We start from the raw sequence: 13,525 nt of genomic DNA, 5'->3' as shown, positions 1-13,525 counted from the left end.
CATCGTACTTACTAGATTTTAATCACAGGCAAGAAATTATTATCTATAAAAAATAATCTTGAGTAGCAGTGATGCACTGGTGAGAAGAAGGAATTTGCTCTTGAGTTTCGGTTTAGAAATCTCCAGAGGTCTGATAAGTTGCGATCAGTTACATACTGTGTAATTGTTTTTGCAGTGTTAAACGTCATCGCCCCTGCGGCAGGAGACCTATCTAGGTCTGGATTTAAAACATAATTAAAGTACCCAGTCCTTATAATTGTATTAGTGTTCACGTTCGGAATGAATACAAATACATTTTGTATGAAGTCCCTATCATCCACATTGGGTGCGTAGATATTTATCAAAATCACTTTACAGTTAAATAGATTGCCCATGACAATCACATATCTCCCTTCAGGATCAGATACTACATCTGTCACTACAAATGAGATTGCTCTATGTAGAAGAATTCCCAAGTCTCTAGTTTTCTTTGTAAAGCTGGAATGGAATATTTGGCCAGTCCAGTCTCTTTGTAGCCGAAACTGATCCTCGCTTAATAACTGGGTCTCCTGTAAAAATACTATTTTTGCATTTAGACCTGTTAGATGAGAGAATATTTTCTTTCTCTTTAATTCATGATTCAGCCCTTTAACATTCCAGCTCATAATGTTAACTGTTTGGTACTGAAGATATTTCTTCCAAACATTTGCTGTCATTTTGTAGTATTAACATAAGATAAGACAACTTTGACCTTAATTTCAGTTTTCCCAGGATTTATTGCCATGAAACCTAATGTTATGTTGGCACTTATAATGATTAAAAGGATAGATTAGAAATAGCTTGCTTTCTTTCTCTACCCCCTAGTCCCCCCACCCCCCTATTTTGCCTCCCCACATGAGGCTAGACCACACTTCACAAAGTCCCAGTCCTCTAACATACCTAGAGACAAAGCACATCCAAAACAAAATATGCCCCCCCTAGCAGCGGCGTAGAAGGATTAAAATAGAGATATCTATTGACAATACAGTCCAAATACTATACGCATTAAATATAATCTTGAACCGTCTTGAGAAAGTAAACCCAGGGAATGATGTTAAACAGTAGCCCTGGATAAGCATAGTAAGCCCTAATACAGTAAATCAAGGGTATGATGTTAAACAGCCTCCATAAAAAAAAAGTACATATACATACATACATACATATGCGCATATAATTGTAATTAAAACACAAGCATAAAGTGGCCGAGAATAAGATATATAATTATGGTACCAGTATCACTGCAAGTGGATCAAACAGCTGGTAAGATCTTCTTTGCCATGCCAGGACAGAATGCGAGCCACGGTCGTATTTCAAAAAAGTGCCAGGATCAGTTTTTTTAGCTCTTTTTCTGCTTCCTCAAGTAAAAATGTAGAGCTTGCCTTGAATGCCCACTTTCAGTTTGGCAGGGTACAAGAGGCTGCATCTGATCTCGGCTTTCCAGAAGCGCTGTTTAATGTTGTAAAATGCGGCACGGAAAATATGAATATGGTTATTTTCAAATATAATCTCATATTTCTGTCTGAGGAGTAACATTGTATGTTATTTAAATTGTAATTTTTCAAAACGCACAATGAGAGTCCTAAGTTTAGAGGTATTTGATCCCTGTATGTGGCAAGCTGCTGCTATCTTGGTGTCTGATTTGAAGTCCTCTCCAATTATTTTGGAGAACAGTTCAGCTAAAAATTTTATTTGGGTTTGGATTTTCACGATTCTCAGGAAGACCTTCTTCTAATATTGTTCCTTCTGCATCCATCTTCCAATGTAGGTAGTCTGTCTCAGAGTGCTTTGCGTTCAAAATTTGCAGATGTTGTTTTTCCGTCAGGTGTAGATGCCAGTTATTTAGCTATTTCAATACAAGTTGTGAAAGTTTGCTTAATGTCTTCCAAACTAGTGGCAAGTGCTCTAAGTTTGAGAATAAACTTAGGATGGTTGGATTTTTACTAACTTCATTTACAAGTCAACTTCTTGCTCTGAGGTTTGGTTTTGAGGGATGGCCTGTTCTATTAAGAGTCTGGGTGCTGTGATGAGCCTTCCACATTCTGATGATGGATCCAACAGTGCTTAACACTAGAATCCCTGAAGCCTATGAAAAAAGTCGTAATGCCGGGCCACCTTAAATTCCCTCGCACCTCCTCATCAGTGTCTTTGGTTTGCAAATGTGTCCATCAGCACAAGCACCCTGCTATCTCATCCTCCACCGACGCAGTTCAAGTTGGACAAAAAGTTTTCCCAGCTCAGGTCTGTTTACCTCGGTGTGAGGAGTCTGGAATTGTATAGGGTGAATAATATTTTGTTATTTGAAACACATGCATTTAATGTGTGTTCCATGTCTACAACTATTTGGGCAAATGTAGGATGACAGTAAATGTGAGGCAAGAAATTTTGAACACATAATTAAAACAAAAACATTTTTAATGTTATAGTACTAATGACAAAATGTTAACATGGAGTATATAATTTGTGAAGACTAAAGTCCATTATCAAATAAACACTTTCATAAAAGGTACAAGTATAACAAAACAAGTACACTTTTATTCAAGAATATAAACAAAGAAGAAGAAATGTTTGTGGCAGATTCACAGGCAGGATGAAGCCCAACCTCTTGCTGCATCCAAACGGTGCCATCCTTCTCCTTTACGCCTGGTGTAGCTGCATTGTTCTTATGTGTGACTGGATGTTTCTTGCGGGGTGGGCTTCTGTTCTCTTTCTCCGATGTAGAACCCTTATCCTTATCCAAGTTCACCTCTATTATACCACATCTTTATTTGAAAACTAAACAGTGTCAGATCGGGTGGAGCGTGAATGTGACCGAGATAATTAAAATGAACAATAAAAAAAAACACTAACCTTTACAAGTGCCATAAATTTACACCAGCTGTTACAGACTCAAATTAAATGTTTTGTTTTTATCCTTATAATAATAACAATAAGAGTAGCTCATTACTCAAAATGGTAAATGTAGGAAGGATCCAGAATCAAACCTGCAACCTCTTGATTATGAGACAGCAGTTCTTACCTTTGTACCAGCCAAGCAGACATGTCAGCATCGTACCCTAACCCAATTTCTTCTTGTTCTTTAGTTATATTCTTGAATAAAAGCATACTTGTTTTGTTATACTTGTACCTTTTGTGAAAGTGTTCATTTGATATTTGGACTTCAGTCATTACAAATTGTACACTTCATGTCAACATTTTGTCATTAGTACTATAACATGAAAAAAGTTTCTGTTTTAGTTATGTGTTCAGTATTTCTTGCCTCACACTTCCTGTCATCCTACATTTACCTAGATGGTTGTAGACACAGAAGAACACACATGAAATGCATGTATTCCAAATAACGATGTATTATTTACCCTATAGGGCCTACAATTTCACACACCTCACACCCAGGTAAATAGACCTGAGCTGGGAGAAGTTTTTGTCTGACTTGAGCTGCGTTGGTGGGGGATGGGATAGCAGGTTGCTTGTGCTGATCGACAAATTTGCAAACCAAAGACTCTGATAAGGAGGTGCAAGGGAATTTAAGGTGGCTCGGCATTACGACTTTTTTCGAAGGCTTCAGGGATTCTAGTGTTAGTGTCTTCACTGTTTTTTGTAGCCATTCCTACCTTGTGCATTTCAATGACTTTGTTTCTCACATTAGCAGAATGCTCCTTTGTCTTCATTTTTGATTGTCCAACAAAGACAATGGCCCTTACAAAATTCAGGTCAGGTTGGGGAGCATGCACTGGTACAATGTATTGCCACACCCACCACACGACGAAACAGCTTGGTGTCCCAGTTGGCAACCCGCCTGGCAGACACGGGGTTCAGTACCACCCCCAGGAAATGACCATCTATCTGCCACAGCCAGGTGTTACGTGGGCATCCCCTTGGCCTCAACAATGGGGATCATGTGAGCAGGATCACCATCAGGGAATCGTACCATATGGCCGTAGTGCCATAATTAACACCCCCTCACAGTTAATGTGCCTCATTTGGGACTCCATGAGCAACTGCTCGTTCGACACAAAGTCAAACCATCAGTACCGAAGGATTCTGCAAAGAGACACAGTACCATTGGAGTCCGGATCCCACAAAGTCTCAGGATGTCCTATGCATTACGCGTTACGAAAATTGACAAAGGCTGCGTACCAGGAGTACCCTCAGTGCCAGGATGCGGTCGATGGTAGACTTCTTAGGAGTAAAACCAGACTGCTCCAGTCACTGATAGGTGAGCAAGTGATCACGGATCCTATTAAGGATGACCCTACCAAGGACCTACACAGCACCAAGAGCAGTGTTATCCCCCTGTTGTTGCTGCAATCCAGAAGATCACCCATAACCTTTCCAAATAGGGACAACAAGTCCTGTTTTCCAGTCAACTGGGATAACGCCCATCTCCCAAATGGAAGAAAAGATTGCTTGCAATGCAAGGAAAGCCTTACCACCAGCCTGGTGAAGTTCACCCTGAATATCATAGATACCTGCAGCCTTCCCTATTCTCAGCTGGTTTACCACTTGTGCAATCTCAATGAGATTGGGTGGTTCACAGCTAATTGGAGGATTAGCCTCAAGAACCATGGATCCAAAGATGTCCAACAACCTACCCCGAGGATCAACTTTAAACAGCTGCTCAAAGTAGTCAGCCAAGCAGGTCACAATTGCAGCATCATCCGCAAGGACCGTTCTATCACCCACACTGACTGCAACTCACAGATTCGGATGTAAGAGCCTCCAGTGTCTGCCCACAAGAATGTAATTGATCTCCTTCACCGCACCACCAATATTGGAGTACCAAGTCCAACAATGCGGCTCAGGGTGCTGGAGCCAGGATCCAGCGTTCTGCAGCCTCTGTCCTTTTGCAAAGTCAAGGAACACGGAGCCACTTTCACCACGGTCGCTAGACCCATGGGGACTGACACAATCCTTATAGCCAACCCTGTCAGTGCCAGTGGTCGCACTGAAATTACCCATGACCACCCATCACCTCGCGGGCCACCAAAAACCACCAAAGCAAAGTTATGAATAAAATGCCTCCCTCACTGAGGGATCACTTACAAAAAGTGCTTTTTATATCCATAGCGATATGAAGGACTCACAAGTAGTACCTAATTATGTTTATGTATCGTCAAATGACTGTCACATTTCACCACTGTGTTGTTTGTGATTAATTTGTAATTTGTGTGAACCCGGAGCTTCCAAAGCACAGAGGTTTAAATATTTACGCAAATACTAACTTTTTGAGCTTTTCTTCTTCAGTTAAATATTTACAGAAAAAGTTTTAACTTTGGAAATGTATTGTTACAGCCTAAGAATTCAAATTAAAAATACTGAATTAATATGTGTACAAATCTTTTGTTATGCATGAAGTTATGATGACTTTCAAGGGAATTTCATACTTTTGCAAGGCACTGTACGTGCATTTAACAAAAAAAACAACACAGCATACCTTTTAAAAAGTTGATAACTTTCCCCCATTTCCCTGCATCAAAAGGATGAAGTTTTTCTAAGCCCATAAAAGTAATATTGTATTCTGGAGAGTAGACAATGGGATAGCATGTGTTGGGGACCTGGAAATATAGCTCTGTTTGGTGAAACCTGCAGACAAGGATAAATAGGTTTAGACAAGGAAATGAAAACAAAAGAAATAATGAAAAAGAATAAGGCTTCTGAAATATTTCTACAATTAAAAAGTGATGTTCGAAAAATTTTGCTTTTTCTTATTAGCAATAAGGAAAGATTTACTTTTAAAAAACTCAGAATAGGTAAATGAACTGTCAATACTATCATCATCAAGACTATGCAAGGAGAATCAGGTCACTTGAAGCAGAGATAAGGACAATATAGACATTATCTAAAACAAATAAAATCGAGGTGCCACTGTTTGCAATATTCAGGGACTACATGTTTTCACATACAGAAAAATTCCCTCAAAGTTCCAGCAACTCCCAGGTGAAAAATATGAAGCATAACCAAAACAGCTGGTCAAGTCAAGGTTATCTTTTGATTAACAGAGCAATCTGGTAATTATTTGCTGCTGAACAATTGGAACAAAAAATGTGAGAGAGGGACTTGTTTACTTTGAAAATGTAAATTATGACAATTATAACCATCAACTCACTGTCTTTGCTGTTGCTTGCTTCCTTTCCCTGACATTTTCTTTGCTCATATTTTTACCTTCATCCTGAAAGAAAGAAAATTAAGGCTTATGAGTAGAAATCAGATATGCAATATGAGCAGAGCTTATTAGATTCTATACTAAAATTTATTTTGAAAAAATGGGAGGTCAACATTTTATCACATTTGAACAGTTTGCAGCGTATGTAACACAAACCTTAAGCTACAGTGCATTACTATGCTATGAAAAAGCAAGTTCATCCCAGGAAAAGTGATTTAAGCTTAACTTGCAATTGTCTAGCAGTCCCTTACATTGAATAGCTGGAACAGATACCTTGATATTCCATTTACACAGAAGTGCTTCACCTGTCTAATGTAAATAAGCCTTTTTGGTATTAACATCTTTAACGTCACACCTTTTACTACCTTCTCCCGAGTCACCCCTGACTTCACCTCCATTAACCTGTTCCAAAACTCATCTTTCTCTGCAATACTTCTGACAAAGTGTGGGATACGCCGAGATTATATTCATTAGTCATTTACTAACAATGACCTTAACATCTATAATAAGCTTTCTTACCCACTACACGACCACCAATTTTTCTCAGTTTTTCAGACATACATATGCTGTTCTTAAAATCTTCGTCCACTGTCTTTCCTTCACCCCTTTGTTACCAAATCTTCCACCTTATAGTGAATCATGTATATAACCATCATAAATCAAGTTTAAAACATTTGCAATTTTGCTTAGTTTCCCCTCTTTGTTTGACATAGGGAGGTGTGAGCAACTGCAGGGTACTATGAGTTATACCCCTCCTGTGCTTTGTAACTTATTATCAAAGGTGTAATGTGGAAAAAATTAAGGCTGGATGCCCTTTCTGATGCCAACCCTTATTCAATTTCCTTTTATGACACAGAAGGTGACTTATTCTAACCTCTGGTTGGATGGATGGATGGATGGATGATGGATGGATGGATGGATGGATGGATGGATGGATACTTTATTAATCCCAGGGGGAAATTCACATACTCCAGCAGCAAAAAATATTAAATTAAAGAGTAATAAAAAATGCAGGTAAAAAACAGACAATAACTTGAATAATGTTCAACGTTTACCCCCTCTGGTGGAATTGAAGACTCACATAGTTTGGGGGAGAAATGATCTTCTCAGTCTGTCAGTGGAGCAGGACAGTGACAGCAGTCTGTCGCTGAAACTGCTCCTCTGTCTGGAGATGACACTGTTTAATGGGTGTAGTGGATTCTCCATAATTGATAGGAGCCTGCTGAGTGCCCGTTGCTCTGCTACGGATGTCAAACCGTCCAGCTCTATGCCAACAATAGAGCCTGCCTTCCTCACCAGTTTGTCCAGGCGTGAGGCATCCTTCTTCTTAATGCTGCCTCCCCAGCACACCACTGCGTAGAAGAGGGCACTCGCCACAACCATCTGATAGAACATCTGCAGCATCTTACTGCAGATGTTGAAGGATGCCAGTCTTCTAAGGAAGTACAGGCGGCTCTGTCCTTTCTTGCACAGAGAATCAGTATTGGCAGTCCAGTCCAATTTATCGTCCAGCTGCACTCCCAGGTATTTATAGGTCTGCACCCTCTGCACACAGTCACCTCTGATGATCACGGGGGTCCATGAGGGGCCTGGGTCTCCTAAAATCCACCACCAGTTCCTTGGTTTTGCTGGTGTTCAGGTGTAGGTGGTTTAAGTCGCACCATTTAACAAAGTCCTTGATGAGGTTTCTATACTCCTCCTCCTGCCCACTCCTGATGCAGCCCACGATAGCAGTGTCGTCAGCAAACTTTTGCACGTGGCAAGACTCCGAGTTATATTGGAAGTCCAATGTATATAGGCTGAACAGGACCGGAGAAAGTACAGTCCCCTGCGGCGCTCCTGTGTTGCTGACCACAATGTCAGATCTGCAATTCCCGAGACGCACATACTGAGGTCTGTTTGTAAGATAGTCCACGATCCATGCCACCAGGTATGAATCTACTCCCATCTCTGTCAGCTTGTCCCTAAGGAGCAGAGGTTGTATGGTGTTGAAGGCGCTAGAGAAGTCTAGAAACATAATTCTTACAGCGCCACTGCCTCTGTCCAAGTGGGAGAGGGATCGATGTAGCATATAGATGATGGCATCTTCCGCTCCCACCTTCTCCTGGTATGCGAACTGCAGAGGGTCGAGGGCGTGTTGGACCTGTGGCCTCAGGTGGTGAAGCAGCAGCCGCTCCATGGTCTTCATCACGTGTGATGTTAGAGCGACAGGCCGGAAGTCATTCGGCTCACCAGGACGTGATACCTTTGGGACTGGGGTGATGCAAGATGTTTTCCAAAACATTATTATGTTTTATGTAGATATTATTATTATTGGTTATGTGGATACCAAAGTCCATCTGCACAATATTTTAAACAGGAGGACTACATCCCTACATTACTGTGAATTTCCCCTTGGGATTAATAAAGTACCTATCTATCTTTCTATCTACTGGCAGCAAACTTCAGTTATTGATTTTATGTTCTTTTTTGAGACAAGCAATTTCTTTCTTCATCACCTCCTATGAAGTCCCAGTTCATGCAACCTACTTGTGAAAGCTGATTTATGTAGTTTAACATTGACTGTAGTAAGAGATGTATTTAAATCCTCTGATGTTAGCCTGGGCTTTTTAATCTTCTTTTAGTTTCTATTAGTGAAGTATTGACCATACTTGGTGGATCAACTTGCTCTTGGTAGATTTCTAAAATATTCTCAGGAGCTAATTCTAAATACTGTAGAATTGTTCAAGTTAAATTCCTTTCAAACCCTCTTCAGACTTCTTCAAAGCATTTGACCATAAACCATTTTTCATCTGCAGTCCACTTGAATCCACAATGATCTTGGAATTATGTACTGGCAAATACCAGTATGATCAAGGCCAAAATAAAACACATTTCTTATCTTACATAAAAGTTTCTCTTGAAAATGCACCCTAAACTGATGCATATTATAATCAGGCTATGGGACGGTTAAGATAGGAGTTTGGTGTTTTATATCCATCTTAAATATATGAGCAATTAATTCTTCCTATCGGCATAAAATATTCAAAATACCCTCCAATCTCATTCATTGTGTTAAACTCTCCAATCCATGTTATCAAAAGATCCAAAAGATAGAGAAAAAACTTCAGAATCACAAGGTTATTAATCAGAAGGGTACACTGAAGAGTTGTGTTACAGCAAATGATAAAAGACAGGTGCTCTATTCTCCTTTCGTTAAGACCCTGTTTTGAAATATTATTTGCTAAACTGTCAAAATTGGATATGGAAGTCGAGGTAAAATTAACCAACTATGCTAGGATTCATCAAAAAAGAAAAGCAAGATTCTAAATGCTTATAAACTGCTAATAAAATAAAGACTGTTTCTCAATTGCCATAAAGCATTATGTTAAATTCCCTCAGTTAGCTATTTATAGCCATAATTTACTCACTCTCCCTGACAACAAATATATACAAGAAAAAATCCACCATCTATTTATTTACTATTCTCTTAAAATAACTGCACCAAAAATAAGGTAAAAATTAATAAAACTGAAAGGAATGCCCCATTTAACTAGAAAGACAAGTTTAGGAGCAGTTTAAAAGAAACACCTCAGCAAATAACCTACGTTTTGCACAAATTTCAAGATAACTCCTCTGCCTAAATAAAAGATGGTAATAGGATCAAGAATTCTCTATAAGGAAGACTTACAATTGCACTTACAATTATGTAAAAATGGACTGCAGGTAAATTAAACACCTCCATCCTTAATTTTCAAAACCACTTACTGTGGACATTGTGCAGGGTGTGAAAATTTTTCATGTCATTTCATAATAGTTGAGGAAAGTCTGTTAAGGATACCCGTTGGAAATAATATGTCACTTTTTGAGACAACAGAAGCCATTAAGAATGCTAAATTTTATATTGTACTTTGTTAAAAAATGTGTGGAGTATAAGACTAGACAAGTTGTATTCATATTAAATAATGTTCTTATGCAGATATATTTATTTATAAAGTTTAGCTATCTGTACTGAGTTTGACAAATACCTCTAACTGCTCACAAGGTTCCTCACAAGACTCTATTAAAACATTTACACATTTTCTTTTGTGATTTTAGAGTAAGACACAAACACTTTGTGATAAGAAATATTGTTTGGGTTCTTATAAAGCAGATAAAATATCTACACGTGTAAGCCTTTGACTGGAACAAAGGAGTTGAACTAAAAAATAACCTCAGATGATTTGACGACCCTATCCCTAGAAACAGTTCACTGCATCCTCAGAGCAATTCCCACGGGTCCCCAGGTGGTCCTATAGGTGCCCAAAGCACCTCCACTAGCTCACCTCAGTCTGAAGTCCGGAAGAAACCTTATTTATTAAGTTACCCAATGATCTCATTCTTTGTTTAACACAAACATGGTCAAGGTAATGGGTATGTACACCAATAAAGATGTTCTTCCATGGAATTAGTTCCTCTGGAGATGCTGATTTGCATCATGATACATTTATACTCAGCATTTAAATGTCCTTGTGTATCCTGGAAGTAACAATTACAAATATGAGCCAGAAAGAACAAAATTACATCATCATATACTCCAAATTGGGTTCTTCATACACCTTGGCTGTATGTAGATACTGTATATTTTCTATGAAGTCACGAGAGGACAAAAACACACCTTAACAGATTTCATTTGATCACAAAAACTATAATATTGAACAGAGCACATTACAGAGGTTCACATCTATATAATCTGTGTGCTGCATTCCTTCTCAAATTCTACATAAACAGTCAATATCTATGCAAGAACAAAGATTTGATCTACTTTTCTAGGACAAAGATGGAATCCTTTTTGCCTCTCCTGAATGGTACAGTATTCTGCAAACAAGGATCATCATCACTGCCTGCCAAACCACTAGAAATATGTCCACCAACCTAACCAAAATATACTAACAATATCCATAGCCTTCAGTATTTCATCCACCCACACAGGACCAAGCTTGAGAACTCCTGGTCTATACCATACTTAAATTGATGCTATTAATGTTAATAATGTATACAGTAATCCCTCCTCCATCACGGGGGTTGCGTTCCAGAGCCACCCGCGAAATAGGAAAATCCGCGAAGTAGAAACCATATGTTTATATGGTTATTTTTAGAATGTCATGCTTGGGTCACAGATTTGCGCAGAAACACAGGAGGTTGTAGAGAGGCAGGAACGTTATTCAAACACTGCACACAAACATTTGTCTCTTTTTCAAAAGTTTAAACTGTGCTCCATGACAAGACAGAGATGACAGTTCTGTCTCACAATTAAAAGAATGCAAACATATCTTCCTTTTCAAAGGAGTGCAAAGCAAGCAGTCAAAAAAAAAATCAATAGGGCTTTTTGGCTTTTAAGTATGCGAAGCACCGCCGGTACAAAGCTGTTGAAGGCGGCAGCTCACACCCCCTCTGTCAGGAGCAGGAAGAGAGAGAGAGAGAGATAGAGAGAGACAGATAAAAAAAATCAATACGTGCCCTTTGAGCTTTTAAGTATGCGAAGCTCCGTGCAGCATGTCCTTCAGGAAGCAGCTGCACACAGCCCCCCTGCTCACACCCCCCTACGTCAGCGCAAGAGAGAGAGAGAGAGAGAAAGTAAGCTGGATAGCTTCTCAGCCATCTGCCAATAGCGTCCCTTGTATGAAATGAACTGGGCAAACCAACTGAGGAAGCATGTACCAGAAATTAAAAGACCTATTGTCCGCAGAAACCCGCGAAGCAGCGAAAAATCCGCGATATATATTTAAATATGCTTACATATAAAATCCGCGATGGAGTGAAGCCGCGAAAGGCGAAGCGCGATATAGCGAGGGATCACTGTATTATTATTAATACTCAAATGCACTGAAATTTTTATATTGCTACTCAAAGTCAATTTTGATGTTATTAAAGGTTTTCAACAATCATGTTCTATTAGCAGCAAAATGTCTGTACTCCAGTATGCATGTTTTGCTTCACAAATGTTCTTGCAAATTACAGCAAAAAATTCACTTTGTTTCTTAGATTTGTCACTATATTTTACTGTTTAAATATTAACAATGTTATATATTGCTAATTAATGCACAGAAAAGGCAAGGGCTCCATGAGCACAGAGCAGACAGCATCCCCAAAAAAAAACCATGAAGGAGAAAGAAAGCCCCATTGTAAAACAGCAAGCAGCTCTACATATCAGTGTGGGAAGACTGACTCCTAGGGTGAAAGCCAGAAGTCTGAAGTCAGTTGGAAGATATTCCTCCTGGACAACTAAGGGTATCCGATACTCTCCTTAAATATACGTAGGAATATTTTGGACAAAGATAAATTAATGATGAATACATATGAAAAATGCACAAACGCATAGTGAAATGTGATAATAAGTAAATACTAACAAAATATTAACATATATAATTAAATGCGTTTTTGTTGTCAAATCAAAACAGCATTCACTAGAGCATGTCCTGTTCTGAAATTTGATGGGTGAAAATGTATACATTTAGTTGCATATTTATGTATTTATTATATATATAGTTTTTTTTTTTTTACCTTTGTCTGAAATACAAAGAAAACACACCATGTCAGGCTGTAAAGTGGCTCGGTTATGACAAGCAAGACCCTGTTGCCCAAAACACAGAATAAGCCTCATAGATGCAGTTTTGGAATATCCAGTCCTTTAAAAAAAGAAGTTTGATATTTTTCAAGTTGAAGTTATTTTCTCATAATCATAGTATATATTAGTCTAATACAAGAAATTATAAAGTGAAGAGTATTTTATAAATTTAAAAAATAACTATCCGGCTCTTTTATAATGGAGGTAAAGGGTACTAGAATCTCATAATAGAGAAAAGCCTTAAAACTTACAAAATGCATATATTTTTCAAGCCAAAAATGTCATTGAGTATTGATCTGCATCTTGAGATTACACACTTTATTGTCAAACAATGTACCCATTTTGTTTTATGCAGGTTAAAACCAAAAAGCAAGCCATTTTAAAAGAAGACCATCTGATCACACCACCTCACTAACTACCCTGTTTATCTTCCTCCGCAGTAAAGTTTTAACCCCAGGGAGATAGTTCTGCAACCTGCAAGATAGTTCTGCAACCTGCAATGAGAACAAAGAGGAGGAGGAAGAATTCGGCCACAGCGCAGTGGATTCAGCTTGGACAGTAATCATCAAGCACCAGCATTGACGATAATGTTGATGTTCAGATGTGAACTGATGTCTCTGTTCTGCAGACAAGTAGACAATAATAACTAAAAAAGGCACACTTCCAATCATTTTTCTCTTTTACTAAACAATGCTACTGGAATAGGCTCTGGCACATTATGACCCAGTAATAGAATAAGGAAGATTGCAAAATTGATGGAT

General features: G+C 38.7%; 1 protein-coding gene across 3 annotated transcripts in view; it reads right to left on the bottom strand.

The window, feature by feature from the left end:
• The window catches only part of hdac11 (histone deacetylase 11), a 217,149-nt gene that overhangs the window by 183,842 nt on the left and 19,782 nt on the right, over positions 1–13,525 (bottom strand). For all 3 annotated transcript variants that reach the window (XM_051921512.1, XM_051921513.1, XM_028824035.2), the window contains exons 2-3: positions 6,122–6,184; positions 5,450–5,598 (exon numbers count right to left, since the gene is read on the bottom strand). In XM_051921512.1, coding sequence (XP_051777472.1) covers positions 5,450–5,598; positions 6,122–6,156 — 184 coding nt within the window. In that variant the 5' untranslated portion in view covers positions 6,157–6,184. The remainder of the gene's footprint in view (positions 1–5,449; positions 5,599–6,121; positions 6,185–13,525) is intronic.

Source organism: Erpetoichthys calabaricus, chromosome 18 (assembly GCF_900747795.2).
Source record: "Erpetoichthys calabaricus chromosome 18, fErpCal1.3, whole genome shotgun sequence".
Lineage (NCBI taxonomy): Eukaryota > Metazoa > Chordata > Cladistia > Polypteriformes > Polypteridae > Erpetoichthys > Erpetoichthys calabaricus.
Note: the sequence above shows the minus strand (reverse complement) of the source record. Positions and strands in the feature narration are given on the sequence as shown.